The 13,787-nt window shown below is 34.0% G+C and overlaps 1 protein-coding gene across 3 annotated transcripts; it reads left to right on the forward strand.

Moving 5' to 3' along the window:
* Positions 1 to 989: 989 nt before the first annotated feature.
* Positions 990 to 13,758, forward strand: LOC140821304 (endoribonuclease Dicer homolog 2-like). Of its 3 annotated transcripts, none has more exons than XM_073181767.1 (23): positions 990 to 1,309; positions 2,376 to 2,464; positions 2,761 to 2,938; positions 3,337 to 3,450; positions 4,381 to 4,515; positions 5,033 to 5,117; positions 5,209 to 5,273; positions 6,001 to 6,141; positions 6,898 to 7,026; positions 7,101 to 7,230; positions 7,334 to 7,433; positions 7,905 to 8,100; positions 8,258 to 8,418; positions 8,651 to 8,866; positions 9,016 to 9,242; positions 9,379 to 9,647; positions 9,728 to 10,161; positions 10,250 to 10,353; positions 11,023 to 11,219; positions 11,609 to 11,818; positions 12,045 to 12,452; positions 12,654 to 12,932; positions 13,152 to 13,758. In XM_073181767.1, the coding sequence occupies exons 2-23, from the start codon at positions 2,406 to 2,408 to the stop codon at positions 13,506 to 13,508; spliced, it is 4,194 nt and encodes a 1,397-aa protein (XP_073037868.1). In that variant the 5' UTR covers positions 990 to 1,309; positions 2,376 to 2,405; the 3' UTR covers positions 13,509 to 13,758. The 3 variants fall into 3 exon arrangements, with proteins under 3 accessions (XP_073037868.1, XP_073037886.1, XP_073037877.1); XM_073181785.1 differs by having other exon boundaries at positions 1,173 to 1,197; XM_073181776.1 differs by lacking the exon at positions 990 to 1,309 and adding an exon at positions 1,338 to 1,359.
* The last annotated feature ends 29 nt before the right edge of the window (positions 13,759 to 13,787 follow it).

The raw sequence follows: 13,787 nt of genomic DNA on the forward strand, positions 1-13,787 counted from the left end.
TTTTAAACTTCGTAGAATTTCAAGATTAGAAGTTATATAAGAACGAAAATAAAGTGTAATTTTTAAAAACCAAAGAAACAAAATGTTTTATCAATTATATTATAAATTTTCTTTAGGCAAAAACTTCCGTGAGACGATCTCACGAATCGTATTTGTGAGAAGGATCTCCTATTTGGATCACCTATGAAAAAATATTACTTTTCATGCTAAGAGTATTATTTTTTATTGTGAATATGGGTACATTTGACCCGTCTCACGGATTATGATCCGTGAGACGGTCTCATATGAGACTCACTCCTTTCTTTATAAGTTATATATTAAATTCTTAATTTTTATTTTAATTTTTTTTATCATGTTTGTTGTGAGATTATTCAACTATTAAGAATCAAAATCCGTCATTTTTTGGATAATATTTTATTATTATTGAATATTACATTAATTGGTATAAATCATAAATTAAAAATTACAAAATCAATTTCAAATTTAAATTTTTTTTATGATATTAGTAAGTTAGTCTGTTTTTTTGTAAGACGATCTCACAAATTTTTTAAAAATACCACTATACTCCCATAAAATACTATATATAATATAATATACAAAAATCTTAATTAAATATCTCAATAATTTTAAAATATCATCGAATAGCAATCCATTTTATCAAACATTAAAATATTATTTACAATTACAAATCCCACCAAATTCTATCATATTTCATATTTGCCAACACTTACGCAATGTAAAATAAATGGCAAAAATTTATGTTTGACGGTCTCACGAGTTTTATTTGTGAGACGGATATTTTATTTGGGTCATCTATGAAAAAATATAATTTTTTATGCTAAGATTATTACTTTTATCGTGAATATGAATAAGCTTGAACCATCTCACATATTAGTATTCGTCTCACATGTTAGCCACTCAATATAAATTCCCTCCTCGCTTGGTTCCAAATCTCATTTATTGTGTTTCAAAATATAACAGAAAAAGTAGATTCCCTACGAACAAGCACAGTTTTCAATCCTTTCCCGTGTTGCAAAGAGTTGTTCCAGTGGAAAAAATGATTGATCCCACTTTAATTTGATAATAATAAATATAAAATATATGTTCTTTTTTTGGATTCTTCACCTTCCAGTCATCCAGTGTACTGCAGTCTGCGTGATTACTACGACTTGACTTGGAATTTTGAACGCTCGTTAAGTTAAGAATCTTTTCCCGATTTCCCGGAAGAGTAGAATAATTGTTCGGTTTTATGATTTGATGATCGAAGAGTTTTCACTGTGAAAAGAGAGAATTTTTTTTAGCTTTATCGGTGAGTGAGTTCTTCGCTTTGGCGATCTTGGTTATCGGGATTGTTATTTGGTGGGAGTTCTTGTGTATTTTGATGCGTACCCTTTAAGAGGGACCCTTCTTTTTCTTCCTTTTCCCCCCTGTATCGAAGTGCTCTAATTGTTTGATTCTTTTCAGGGTAATTAGTTAATTAATTAATAAAATTTAGAGGTACCGCTAATGGAAATGTAACATGGTACAAGCAGCAGAATATTTGTAAAATGGGTGGAATTGTATTACCGGAAAAGAATTAGATTGATGTGAACATATATTTTTATCACCGGAGAGTACATTGTTCCACAAAGACTAGTTTTTATTCGTTCATTTGGAGTGTTGGCTGATTGTCTGTTGTCTTCGATACCGTGTCAAGTTACTTGTGATCTCATGTGCTTGTGAATGTGATATCAATGCCTTACTATTCACTATCCAAAAAATAAAATTTCGTTCTTTGTTTTGCTTTTCATCCATTGTTTATTCATCAATGTTCAATCTGCAGGCTGCGTACGCCATTTTAAAATGTTACGTTAGTTTATTGTGTGGTGAACCTGTTTTTGCTTTTGATCTTTTTCTCCTGTGAGATGATAATGAAGATGATAGAACATTAATCTTTTGGTAAGCAGACAAGAAAGGAAGTGAATTATTGGCATCATTCAAGTACAACATCAATGCTTTTCATGACCATAATTGGTTTTAGATTATTAATTCTTTCAAATTTTATTTCTTGATAAAAAAATGTTTATTCGATGTTATCTATATATTTCTTATTATTTCAGAAAAGAGTTGTGTGATGTAAGGGACATTAGTGCACAATGTGCTGTTGTTACCATTTTATACAAAATGGGTTAATGGATTTCCGTATATTGATTGAACATGAAATTTCGTGAATTATTTGTTGCCAGTTGGAGCCTTAGGTGTTTTTGCTAGGGTTTTAAGTCTATAAATGAGTAGTCTTACTGCTGCGCCTTGAATATTTATCACGTGCTGAATGAGTCTTTTTCTTATATATTTCTAAGAATTATCAATTCCGTTCTCTTATCCTGTGATTCTAGAGAAAGGGAATAGGGAAGGAGAGAATCAGCATGGCTATTGACGGTGGGAATCAGCAAGTTATTGCTGATTCTGTTCCTTTCGCAAGAAGGTAACTGATCTCTCTTTTTCTTTCTCAAATTTATGAGCAATATGCAGCATTAGTTGTTTGAAATACCACGGATCTACTGCGTTAACTGTTAGTTTTCGTAGTTTATTTAGGTAGATTTAGTTGTTTCTTTGTTCTTTTTTGCCCGAGATAAACAAGTTTCGGTCCATGTTCAAGTCCCATCAGTATTGCGGGCAGTTAAATTATATCTTTGTAGTATGAATAATATAATACTTGTACTCTACAAAAAAATAACAATGGCATCATCCAGTTCTATGAAGTCTTACTTCTTTTTGTAGTTATCAGTTGGAGGCGTTGGAGAAGGCACTAAAACAGAATACCATCGTTTTCTTTGAGACTGGTACTGGGAAGACTCTCATTGCCATCATGCTTCTCCGCAGTTATGCCCACCTTTTGAGGAAGCCTTCTCCATTCATATCAGTGTTTTTGGTCCCTACTGTTGTCTTGGTCACACAAGTATGTGAGATCGTTACTTGAATCCATGTTTTTTTTTATTGAAAAAGAAAAACTTATTTATCAAGTCAAATTTTGACTAGAAAATTTGATTATGGTGAATAATCTGTGCTCCGAAAGGTTTTAAGGTCCTAGGATTATAAATCAATATTATTAGAGTCAATTATGATAAAACAAAACAATTTTGTATCTATTTTGCTAATAAACTTTTCATCGACTCAACTCTATAAAATTCCCAATACGAATCCAACCTACTTGGCAAAATCTTTAACAAAATCACCATTAATGCTACTTTAATGATTTTTCTTTTTCTCTGATATAAATATTTTGAAGTTTTCATATTTTAAATTCCAGTTTGAAGCATAATAGTTTAAAATCCTGGTATGTTTACCTTCTTCCAGCAAGCTGAAGCTGTGGCAATACTCACTGACTTAAAAGTCGGAAAGTATTACGGGGAGATGGGTGTTGACTACTGGGATGCAGCCACATGGAATCTGCAGAAGGATGAAAATGAGGTGGACATGATTTCAACTTCTCTTTGTTTATTGAATATGTCATTAGTTAAGTATACCTAGACAATTGTTTAATTTTATTATAGTTCATTGAACTTTTTGTGGTGGATTTTAGGTTACTTGTAATTTTTAATTCTCAATTGAAATGGCGTATCTTTTTTGATAATGTGATTTGGCTACATTAGAAAACAAAATATTAATTTAGTTTGTTCATCTGAACATCATTGTCTCACGGATTTGGTCAGGGATTGGAATTTTGTATGGTCTTGATATTTGTGTTGTAATAGTGTTCTCTTTTAACTGTGGCGGATTACTTATCCGTTGTTTGTAAACATTTAAATCATTTTAATATAATATCGTTTCGTCTCAAAAAAAAAAAGATTTCTTTTGTTGAAGTTTCCTGTTCAAAAGAATCTTTTCATCCATGTGCTTTCATTAAAATCTTTGTTTTGTTTTACGTGATACAAACGTTACAACATCGTCCAATCTCATGAAGTAGATTTTTTAAGTAATATTTTTTCCCAAATTTTTGCAATGCCCTTTGCTTAGTTATCATGTCAAACTGAGTAACTAAATAGTCATCAAGAACGTGTCATGTCATGTTGGGTATCACTGATTCCATTCATTCATTTAAGATCCATACATGACAGTAAGGGTGTTTTTTGACCACACTTGCATCTTGATACATCGCCTTCTATAGTTAATACTCCAGAAACTGCTCAATGCTTATTTTTCATGTTACTTTTCTACTATCCGCATTCTTGTTGGTGTATTTCTTTAGAAGGTGGTTTATCATGTCTTTATTTGAGACAGAAAACCTTGCAAGAATTTCATTTCGTGAAAATGGAATTAGTATACTGGCCTATAAGTTGTGATCTCTAAAACTGAAAAAAATCCGCTCTTCTTGTCATAGCTGTATCTTTAACGTTTCAGGTTCTTGTGATGACACCACAAATCTTGCTTGATGCCTTGAGGCACAGCTTTTTAAAACTCGATCAAATAAAAGTTCTAATATTCGACGAGTGCCATAATGCAAGAGGGAAACATCCATATGCTTGCATCATGACGGTACGATGATTATTTTGTGTGAATTATATGCTTTGAGCTTTGAATGGCATTACGGTTAAAGGAAGAGAAGAGAGTATAATTAATTGTTGACACACTTGGTTTAACCAATTGATCTGTTTTCTTGAAAATTCATTCATATCTCAAGACCAATAGATTTTACCGGGGTACTGAAGTAGGATATAAATATGCATGGTTGATCACTGTTTGCTCCAGCCCTCAAAACCATATGATCAGTAGGTTTGTTTTTTCTTTTACAATGGTATTGGATGAAGGAATATTCAAATGGATAAGTTAATTATCTGTAATACACACACTTCCAAATTGCTGCTGTCCAGGTTCCTATTCATATTAAGGATGATGAATTGATAAATAGATGCTCATCAAAGTGTTATTTTGTTGAATTGAAATCAAGATCGTCTGTGATCCTGTCGTGCTAGATCTATCTCTAATAGCAGACTTAATTTTCCTTGAATTCTAGTGCTTTCAATTCATTATACGCTAGAACATAAATTCACAGGAATTCTATCATCGCGAGATGATATCAAATAATCTTCAGCTTCCTAGAGTATTTGGGATGACAGCTTCCCCTATAAAGGCTAAAGGCATGTCTTATTCCTAGTTGAATATTTTTTTACATCTATAATGAGTTATTCTTAGCTTTTTTTTTTTACATCTAATTTTTTTTTATTTCAGCTTCAAGTTCAGAATCAGCCTACTGGGATCAGATTAATGAACTTGAAAAGCTTATGAATTCGAAGGTTTCATGTTGCTTTACTTACGTTAACGGAAGCATAACGTGCAATGCGAGCCTTTTTTATGCTCTTGTGGTTGAAAACCTCGATAGAAATATCACCTTGCTTTCACTTGTCTACATGCATGTCAACACCTTTAAAAATGAGATACTTGGCTCAATTTGCCTCTCATTTAGCTTTTATGTATTGGCTTATTTTTGTCTTTTTCCATCTTACTTAAAATGTAAACATACTTTGCTCGCACCTTTTTGCACTAAGAGTCATCAACTATATCCTTTTTCTACTACTGTGTATAGGCTTTTAAACACGCTATTATTCATGATACAGAAAATCATGATCACCTACTAACACATGAAGGCTAGTCGTTGAAATTTTAATATTTTCTTTGAAGTTGTACATTTTTTTTTATTTATATTTATTATTATTATTATTTTGTATCAGCATGTTTTCTTAGGTTGCATTTGGATTGAGTATTTTGAAGGAAGATTTTGAAATGACTTAAAATTGAGTTGAATTTGATATCCACAACATTGATTCAAAAGATAACTAGTTGATTTAAAATCCATTGTCAAATGGATTTGCCCATGCAAACTTATGGATTTGTCATTATATATTTGAAATCCTTAGTTTCAAATTCATCAATTCAAATGCAACTTTTGGGTCGATGCAAAATATCACGTGGAATGATGTTTTATTTTTATTGATATCCATTGACATGTTTCTTCAATTGTAGGTCTACACGTGTGACACAGAATCTGTACTAGCACAGTATGTCCCATTTGCGACTCCTAAGGTGAAGACATACAAGCAAGTAGATGTACCTTACATGGAATTTGCCTGCATTAAAAGTGACCTGTACAAGTTAATAGAAAAGGTATGCGCACATATTCTAGTCTGCTATGGAGCTGAAATTGTTTTGTCTCACTACTTCTAATCTTCTATGAACGGGATGGGGTGCAAAAGATTTCATCTCGTTAGAATCTCATTATGTTTGTCAATTTATTGTTATTTTTTAATTTTGAGGATCATTTACGTGTTGGACTTTTTTTGATATTAAGATTTGATACATCAACTTGAATTTGCTCAAAATGCCGCTCGACCTGGCCAGAAACCAAACCTAAATTATGAATAAATATAATTTTCTATTACTAAGTGATAATTATTTAACATTTTAGTGAAAAAAATTGGCATTAACAGAAAAAAGATTTGAAGAAGATGAAAATCCTAATAAAATAATTTTATCGTTTTCTTTGATCTGCCTTTTCCTGCTAGTTTATCTCTATGCTCTTTTCATCTCGATGTCTGAGAACTCATGGCCATCTGCTACATCTCAAGCAGACTACTGACATGCTGTAGTGCTATTATTAAACGTTAAAAAGTTTAAACACCAGCCTTTAAGCTCGGCATTCAATGTTTGCACCACCCAATAAGTTTTGTTCATCATTTATTGTTTAATATTAATATATTGTCAATTGATTATGTAGTATTTGGCATTGCTTTAAAAAACCAAAATACATAAACTCTCGTTAGAAAATATTTTTCTTATGTTTTCTTTAATTTTTTTAGTAGAGACCTTTTTCCTATCTTGTTTTTTTGACTTGGCTTACTTCGTTAATGGTTTTTTTTCCAGCATGAGCTTTCTCTGAATGGACAAAGTATTTCGACATCTGTTTCAAAATCAGCAAAACAAAGATTACATAAAGTTTTATCAACATTTATGTATTGTCTGGATGAGCTAGGAATATGGTTAGCCATGAAGGTAGCATTCTGGTTACATGCACAAATTTCATCACCGTGACACTTGAGATGGAAACATTCTTTGGTTTGAATCAGGCAGCAGAGGTTTTATTGCATGAGGAAGCCGACATATTTTCATGGGGTACACTGGCTGTATCCGAAAAAGCTATTCTTAGAGCTTTTAGCTTAGATGCAGTTAAGGTCTTTTCCGCGATCTTTCCAGAGGGTATTATCTTACTTTAATTTTTTTTTGTTTTTGCTTAAGCTCCCCTAGTTTGTCCTTTTCACGTGTTTTTTTGTTGTTCCTAATTATCTAGCTGTTTTTCTAGGTCCACAGTGGTCTATTGGATCCAATGTAATAGCTAATATGGAGGCTGGTTATATTACTTCAAAGGTTATGTGCCTCGTTGAGACTCTTCTTGAGTACAGGTGTACTGCTTTATATATAGGAAACATTCGGAGTATATTTGTATTTACTGCAGTTTACCCTTTGTTCTCGCTTTTCTCAAAGTTTAATCCCAAACAAGCAAAAGCATGGAAAGTTTTTAGAATGTCCATTTTTCTCGGCTATCTCATGTTTTGATTGGTGAGACCATATATTTCTTAATGTTAAGTATAAATTGCTATAAGATTGGCTTCATCATCCATCTTGCCGTTTGTCTTATTGAATTTAAATTGGTTGTAATGTCTCAATATTTCATTACTATGCCAATTGTGTTATCTGATTTATATATGGTGGCTATTAATGATCAATTTTAAAGTTAACGCCTTCAATTTTTTTTGTATGATATCATTTTACACAAACCCTCGACGAACGTATCCCTTAAATACTCAATTGCTCACTCCTTGTTAACTTTGTGTTTTTTTAAGGCTTAACTGTTTCTTACAATGCTTGCTTAGAAAAGTGAAGGAGTTAAGGTGCATAGTCTTTGTTGAGAGGATCGTTTCTGCAATTGTTATCTGCAATCTGCTCAATGAGTTGCTTCCAGGATTAAGTGGGTGGAGAACAGAATATACAGCTGGAAACAATTCACGGTTTCAGAATCAAAGTCGGAAAGAACAAAATAAAATTGTTGATGAATTCCGTAAAGGAATGGTGAGAAATCTGCATGTATCCATGTTCATGATTTATCTGTCAGGATTTGGTTTTCTGGGATTATTAGCTTGTAGTTTTGGGTTGCCCTCCTGGTTTTATGCCGATCAGATATATCATTCTTGTTTTAAGTAAATATTCTTCGCATTGTAATTTCCAGGTTAACATCATTATTGCGACCTCTATGCTGGAAGAGGGATTAGACGTGCAAAGTTGCAATCTTGTGATTAGGTTTGATCCCTCTGCAACTGTCTGTAGCTTTATTCAGTCTCGTGGACGAGCTCGTATGCAGGACTCAGATTTTGTGTTATTGGTAGAAAGGTGAGCTGCATTACCTAAAATAAAGGAGGTGGAAAATCCTAATTAGTGTTTCCTCGACCTTCCTCATGAGTAAAGTTTATGTATTTCAAGTACGCTCTTAAATTGTAGGTTAAAGAGTCATCTTTTGTAGTCATTAGTATTCATTATTCGGTGGTAAATACTAAGCAAAGCAATGAAGTTAATATTCTACTTACATTTTGTTACTTCTTTGTCTGAATTAAATGTATTTCAGTGGAAATGTGTCTGCCCTTGCTCAAGTGAAGAAATATTTGGCTAGTGGGACGATAATTCGAAGCGAGTGTTTGAGTCATTCTGATCTTCCTTGTGAACCGCTTGGTGAAAAGTACAGCGAGCCATGCTATAAAGTTGAATCCACTGGGGCAATTGTCACATTGAGTTCTAGCGTGTCTTTACTTTACTTCTATTGCTCACGACTTCCCTCTGATGGGTTTGTGCTGCATCCTTATTTTTTCCAGTTACCTAAAGCTTTAATTTTCTGCATCGGCTCACTAAATGAAGCCTCGACATTTTTGTGTCTTCATTGCTGCATGGTTTCAATGCCCGAAATTGAGAAAAAACTGTGTTCTTGACATTTAGATATTTTAAACCTTATCCTCGTTGGAACATTCGTAAAGAGCTGGGATCTTGTACGCTGCTACTGCCAAATAGCTGCCCTATTCAAATTGTTGAAGCTCGGGGTGATGGTAAGTTACTGAAGCAACTAACAGCCCTGGAAGCCTGTAAGCTACTTCATCGGGTTGGTGAACTGACAGACAATCTAGTGCCAAAAATTTTGGAGGAAGAAGCAGACACCAAAGAATCTGGTATTTCTTTAATATTTTTCTCTTTGAAGAATGTCTCTTATTGTGGGATTCTTCATTGTTTCCAGGCACCCTGAGTTCAATGTGACAAGCCATATGATTTTTCTGTTTCAAGTGGTAATAGAATCTGAACTTACAGGTGGTGAATGTAGTGTTGATGAGCAAACAAAATACTTCCCTCCGGAGTTGATAAATTCTTGTGGCAATGGTGACACAGTATATTATTGTTATTTAATCGAACTAAAGCAGAACTTTCAATATGAAGTTCAGCTTCAAGAAATTGTGCTGGCAGTTCCAACCAGATTGGGATATGATCTGGAAATGATAGATCTTGATTTAGATGTTGATAGGGGAAAACTACTAGTCCACATCAAATATATGGAGCACATTATTTTGACTTCTGAGCAGGTACCGAGATTTATAGTGCACAATCTGGATGTGTATGTCAACAGTGTTTATAAGGTTGCCTAATGAAACTCTGCTTGCAGATTGCTCACTGTCGGAGATTTCAAACAATCCTTTTCAGGATTCTTCTTGATCATCATGTAAACAACCTTCAAGTACACCTTGGTCTTTATTCTGGTAGCAAGGATTGTACAGAGTTCGATTATCTTCTTCTCCCATGTGTAGACTTGCATCAAAATGTATACATTGATTGGAGACGTGTCAGTGCTGTGCAGTACCTGAATAATGGTTCCTTTGATAAGCAAGCGGATTGTATTTCAACAAAATGTCACGGGCATTACCTGAACACAAAGAATGGTTTAGTTTGTATCTGCATGTTAGAGAATTCTTTGGTGTGTACTCCTCACAATGGTTCAATATATTGCATAACTGGCACATTGGATGGTTATGATGGGAACTCAAATCTTGAGCTAAGAGATGGAGAAGTTATTTCCTACAAAAGTTATTATGAGAAGAGGTGTGTCTATTTTGTATCTTTATTTTATAGTACATTTTTTAACCATAGATAATCAAGTCAATCGGAAATAATTAATTACTCTTTCCAGACATGGGATCAAGTTGCAATTTGAAGGACAGATTCTTCTTAGAGGGAAACGCATCTTTACTGTACAAAACTGCCTTCAGAGATGTAGAACTCCAAAGACTAAAGGTACATTGCTTGGTTATCATTAACTGATATGACAGACAAATTTTTGAATTGTTATCGTTTCGAATATGTATGTTGCCAATTTGTTGTTTCTTAACATGAGAAACTGAACTCGGAGTTGTGCCACTAGTGATTTTGCTAATTATTTATGAGCTCAGCTCTTATTGTCACTTCTTCATGCTGGTATTTATTTTGAGGATCTAAAAACATGTTATCATCTCTAAAGCACCAGCTTCTGTGGTAAGATCATGTTATAGAGATGAATCACATGAAGGCCTAGTGCTCTTAGGAATTCATCGGGCAAGAAGTTTGTGGACTCAGACATTTGAATTACACTCCTATTTAGGTAAAAGTAAGTTGTAATATTTTATTAGACAGGTGTTCTCAACGAAAAGGATAGTAGCACTCTCTTAGTCTCCGGTGTCTGACATCACATTAGTCAAAAAAGAATGATTGCTTCTGGGTGCTCGTGTGTTAATGTTGTAATGAAATGCCATTCATTCAATTAGCTTAAAATTTTAAACCACGTGTTCATTTAGTAGTTTAAATTTGGTCCAACTCTTCCCCTCTCGGGGTGTGAAAAAAAGGTTCCCATTAACAAAAACAAGATGTATTAGTATTTAGTCATATCTAAAAATTTCACTGACTGTTCTCTCTTGTTTTTGGATGCAGAACTGAGTAACAGTTCAGTTGAATTGCCGCCTGAGCTTTGTTCAATCATCATGTCGCCTGTATCCATTTCAACATTATATTCTTTCTCATTTCTTCCATCTATCATGCATCGGATTGAGTCATTGCTTGTGGCTGCGAACTTGAAAAATTTACAAGCAGATTCCAGCGTGAAGAATGTTTTTATTCCAACAATCACTGTATGTATTTAGTATTTTACTCTCTATCATCTCATTTTTTTGGAACTGAATGTTCTAGGTTGACTGAAATTGTATGCTCCTACCTTTTTCTTGGATCTGCAAAATCATGTTATGGTACCTTACTTGAAAGGAGACTTGCTTTATATTTCTGAAATAGCTCAACACCATTTCTTGCTCTATTAAATATCAAAAATATTCTTGGAACTTGGCTTTTAGTCGAGTAAAGCTGATGAAAACACTTTCATTGTTTGGTCATAAAGGAAAATATAAATGACGTGATTGTTGTAGTATAGTAACGTTAAAGGAAAATGTGAATGAAATGAATGTTGTAGTATGTTAGTTGTCTAGTAATGCTAAATATACTCTCATCCATTCTTTAATTTCATCAGGTTTTGGAAGCAATCACAACGAAGAAATGCCAAGAAAAGATTCATTTAGAATCACTGGAAACTCTTGGAGATTCTTTTCTCAAATATGCAGTCAGTCAACAAATCTTCAAAACTAATCAAAATCACCACGAGGGACTTCTCAGCATTAAACGACAGAAAATAGTTTCCAATGCTAATTTGTGCAAGTTGGGTTGTGCTCGAAATATTGCGGTAATACTTCTGAATACTGATATGTATTACTGGCAAATATAGATCAACTTGGTAATTTATTATTATTATGAATCATTCTCATGATGCTCATGCACGTCTAAGTTATTTGAGGGTTAAGGATTGCACTTCTACTAGATTTGTTTTCATTCTTTTTTTTTTCCTTTTTCTTTGTTTTCTGAACTCTATTATTGTCTATTTGACTTATGGAACTGATTATAATATGTAGGGCTTTATTCGCAATGAACCATTTGATCCAAAAACATGGATAATTCCTGGTTCCGGTTCTGCAGAATATAAATTAAAAGAAGAGCTTATTTTATCCAAAACGGTCTATAGCTGGGGGAGCAGGAAGTTGAAAAGTAAGAGGATAGCAGATGTTGTCGAAGCATTAATCGGTGCATTTCTCAGCGCTGGTAGCGAAATAGCAGCTTTGTCCTTTATGTCGTGGCTTGGTATAGACGTGGACTTTGCAAATGTACCTTATACGAGGAACCTTCCAGTTAATCCCGAGTTTCATGTCAATGTGAAATATTTTGAATCTCTTCTAAATTATAGTTTTTTGGATGTCTCTCTTCTCGTTGAAGCTCTAACTCACGGTTCTTACATGCTGCCTGAGATTCCACGTTGCTATCAGGTGGGGCGGGTTAATGTCTCGTCTAAGATCTCCATTTTAATAGAATATAATTTACCAATAACAAATTATTTTTTAATCACGTTAGGCTCTTTTGTTCAAAACATTTATTTTCGATGTTTATAACTTGAAACATTGAAGTTCTCAAACTTTTTGCATTTGATTTTTTTACATTCTTACATACCGGACAAGATTTTTATGCAGCGTCTAGAGTTTCTTGGGGATGCTGTGCTAGATTATCTGATTACAACGGACCTCTACAACAAATATCCAGGCCTATCTCCTGGGCTTTTGACTGACCTAAGATCAGCTTCAACAAACAATGATTTTTATGCCCAATCAGCTGTTAAGGCGGGACTGTATAAACATATTCTTTATGCTTCACAAGATCTTCACCGACATATAGTCAACACTATTCACAACTTTGAGCGATTATCCTGTGTTTCGACTTCCGGTTGGGAGTCTGAGACAAGTTTCCCAAAGGTATGCCTGCATTGTATTCATCTTTCAAAAATTTATCAAATTTCCGTTTATGAAATTAGCCCTTTAAGCTCGAAAATTTAGCCCTTTAAGCTCAAAAAATTCCTTGAGTTTGAGCTTGACTGAAAATTATTCATGACTTGTGTCGTTTGCAGTTAAAAGTCGACCTTATGTTTTAATCACATCGCATTATAATGTTTCATTCATTTATGGTTAATACAGGTTCTAGGCGATGTCATAGAGTCTTTGGCCGGGGCAATCCTCGTTGATTCTGGTTACGATATGGAGACTGTTTTTCAATGTTTGAGGCCTCTACTTGAACCCATGATCACACTCGATACTCTGAGGCTCCATCCCGTGAGAGAGTTGACTGAACTATGTCAAAATAAGCATTACAAGCTCAAGAAGCCTCTAGTTTCACACCAAAATGGGGTATCATATGTTACAGTTGAGGTCGAGGCCGATGGTGTTGTACATCAGAATTCAAGCTCTGCAGCGGACAAAAAGAAAGCCGAAATAATAGCTTGCAAGAATGTGCTTAACTCCCTCAAAGAAAGCCGGATTCCTTCAACAGAATAGAGACCTATTGTGATGACTGATTTTTTGAATTTTTTCGCGGCACTTGATATCACACTTACCGGGTGAACTTTCTTAATTTCAAATCATTGTCTGATCATAAAATATATGATGCCTTTCATAAAATCCCAATAAAGGCTCATATATATGATCAAACTGGTAAAAAGATATACCGAGCATTTTGTCACCCAGCGCTGCATAGAATCAAATCATTTGCAGAATCATAATGAGAGGTTCTTGCGATGTTGATTGGGACTTCCCCCCCTCGTGCATTTAGTCATG

The sequence above is a fragment of the Primulina eburnea genome, chromosome 2 (genome assembly GCF_022965805.1).
Source record: "Primulina eburnea isolate SZY01 chromosome 2, ASM2296580v1, whole genome shotgun sequence".
Lineage (NCBI taxonomy): Eukaryota > Viridiplantae > Streptophyta > Magnoliopsida > Lamiales > Gesneriaceae > Primulina > Primulina eburnea.

Excerpts from the sequence above, each read along its gene's own strand:
- LOC140821304 (XM_073181767.1), top strand. The coding sequence starts at position 2,406 with ATGGCTATTGACGGTGGGAATCAGCAAGTTATTGCTGATTCTGTTCCT. Across the intron at positions 10,354-11,022 it reads TAGAACTCCAAAGACTAAAG|AACTGAGTAACAGTTCAGTT; the intron begins GTACATTGCTTG and ends TTTTGGATGCAG. Across the intron at positions 11,819-12,044 it reads GTTGTGCTCGAAATATTGCG|GGCTTTATTCGCAATGAACC; the intron begins GTAATACTTCTG and ends TATAATATGTAG.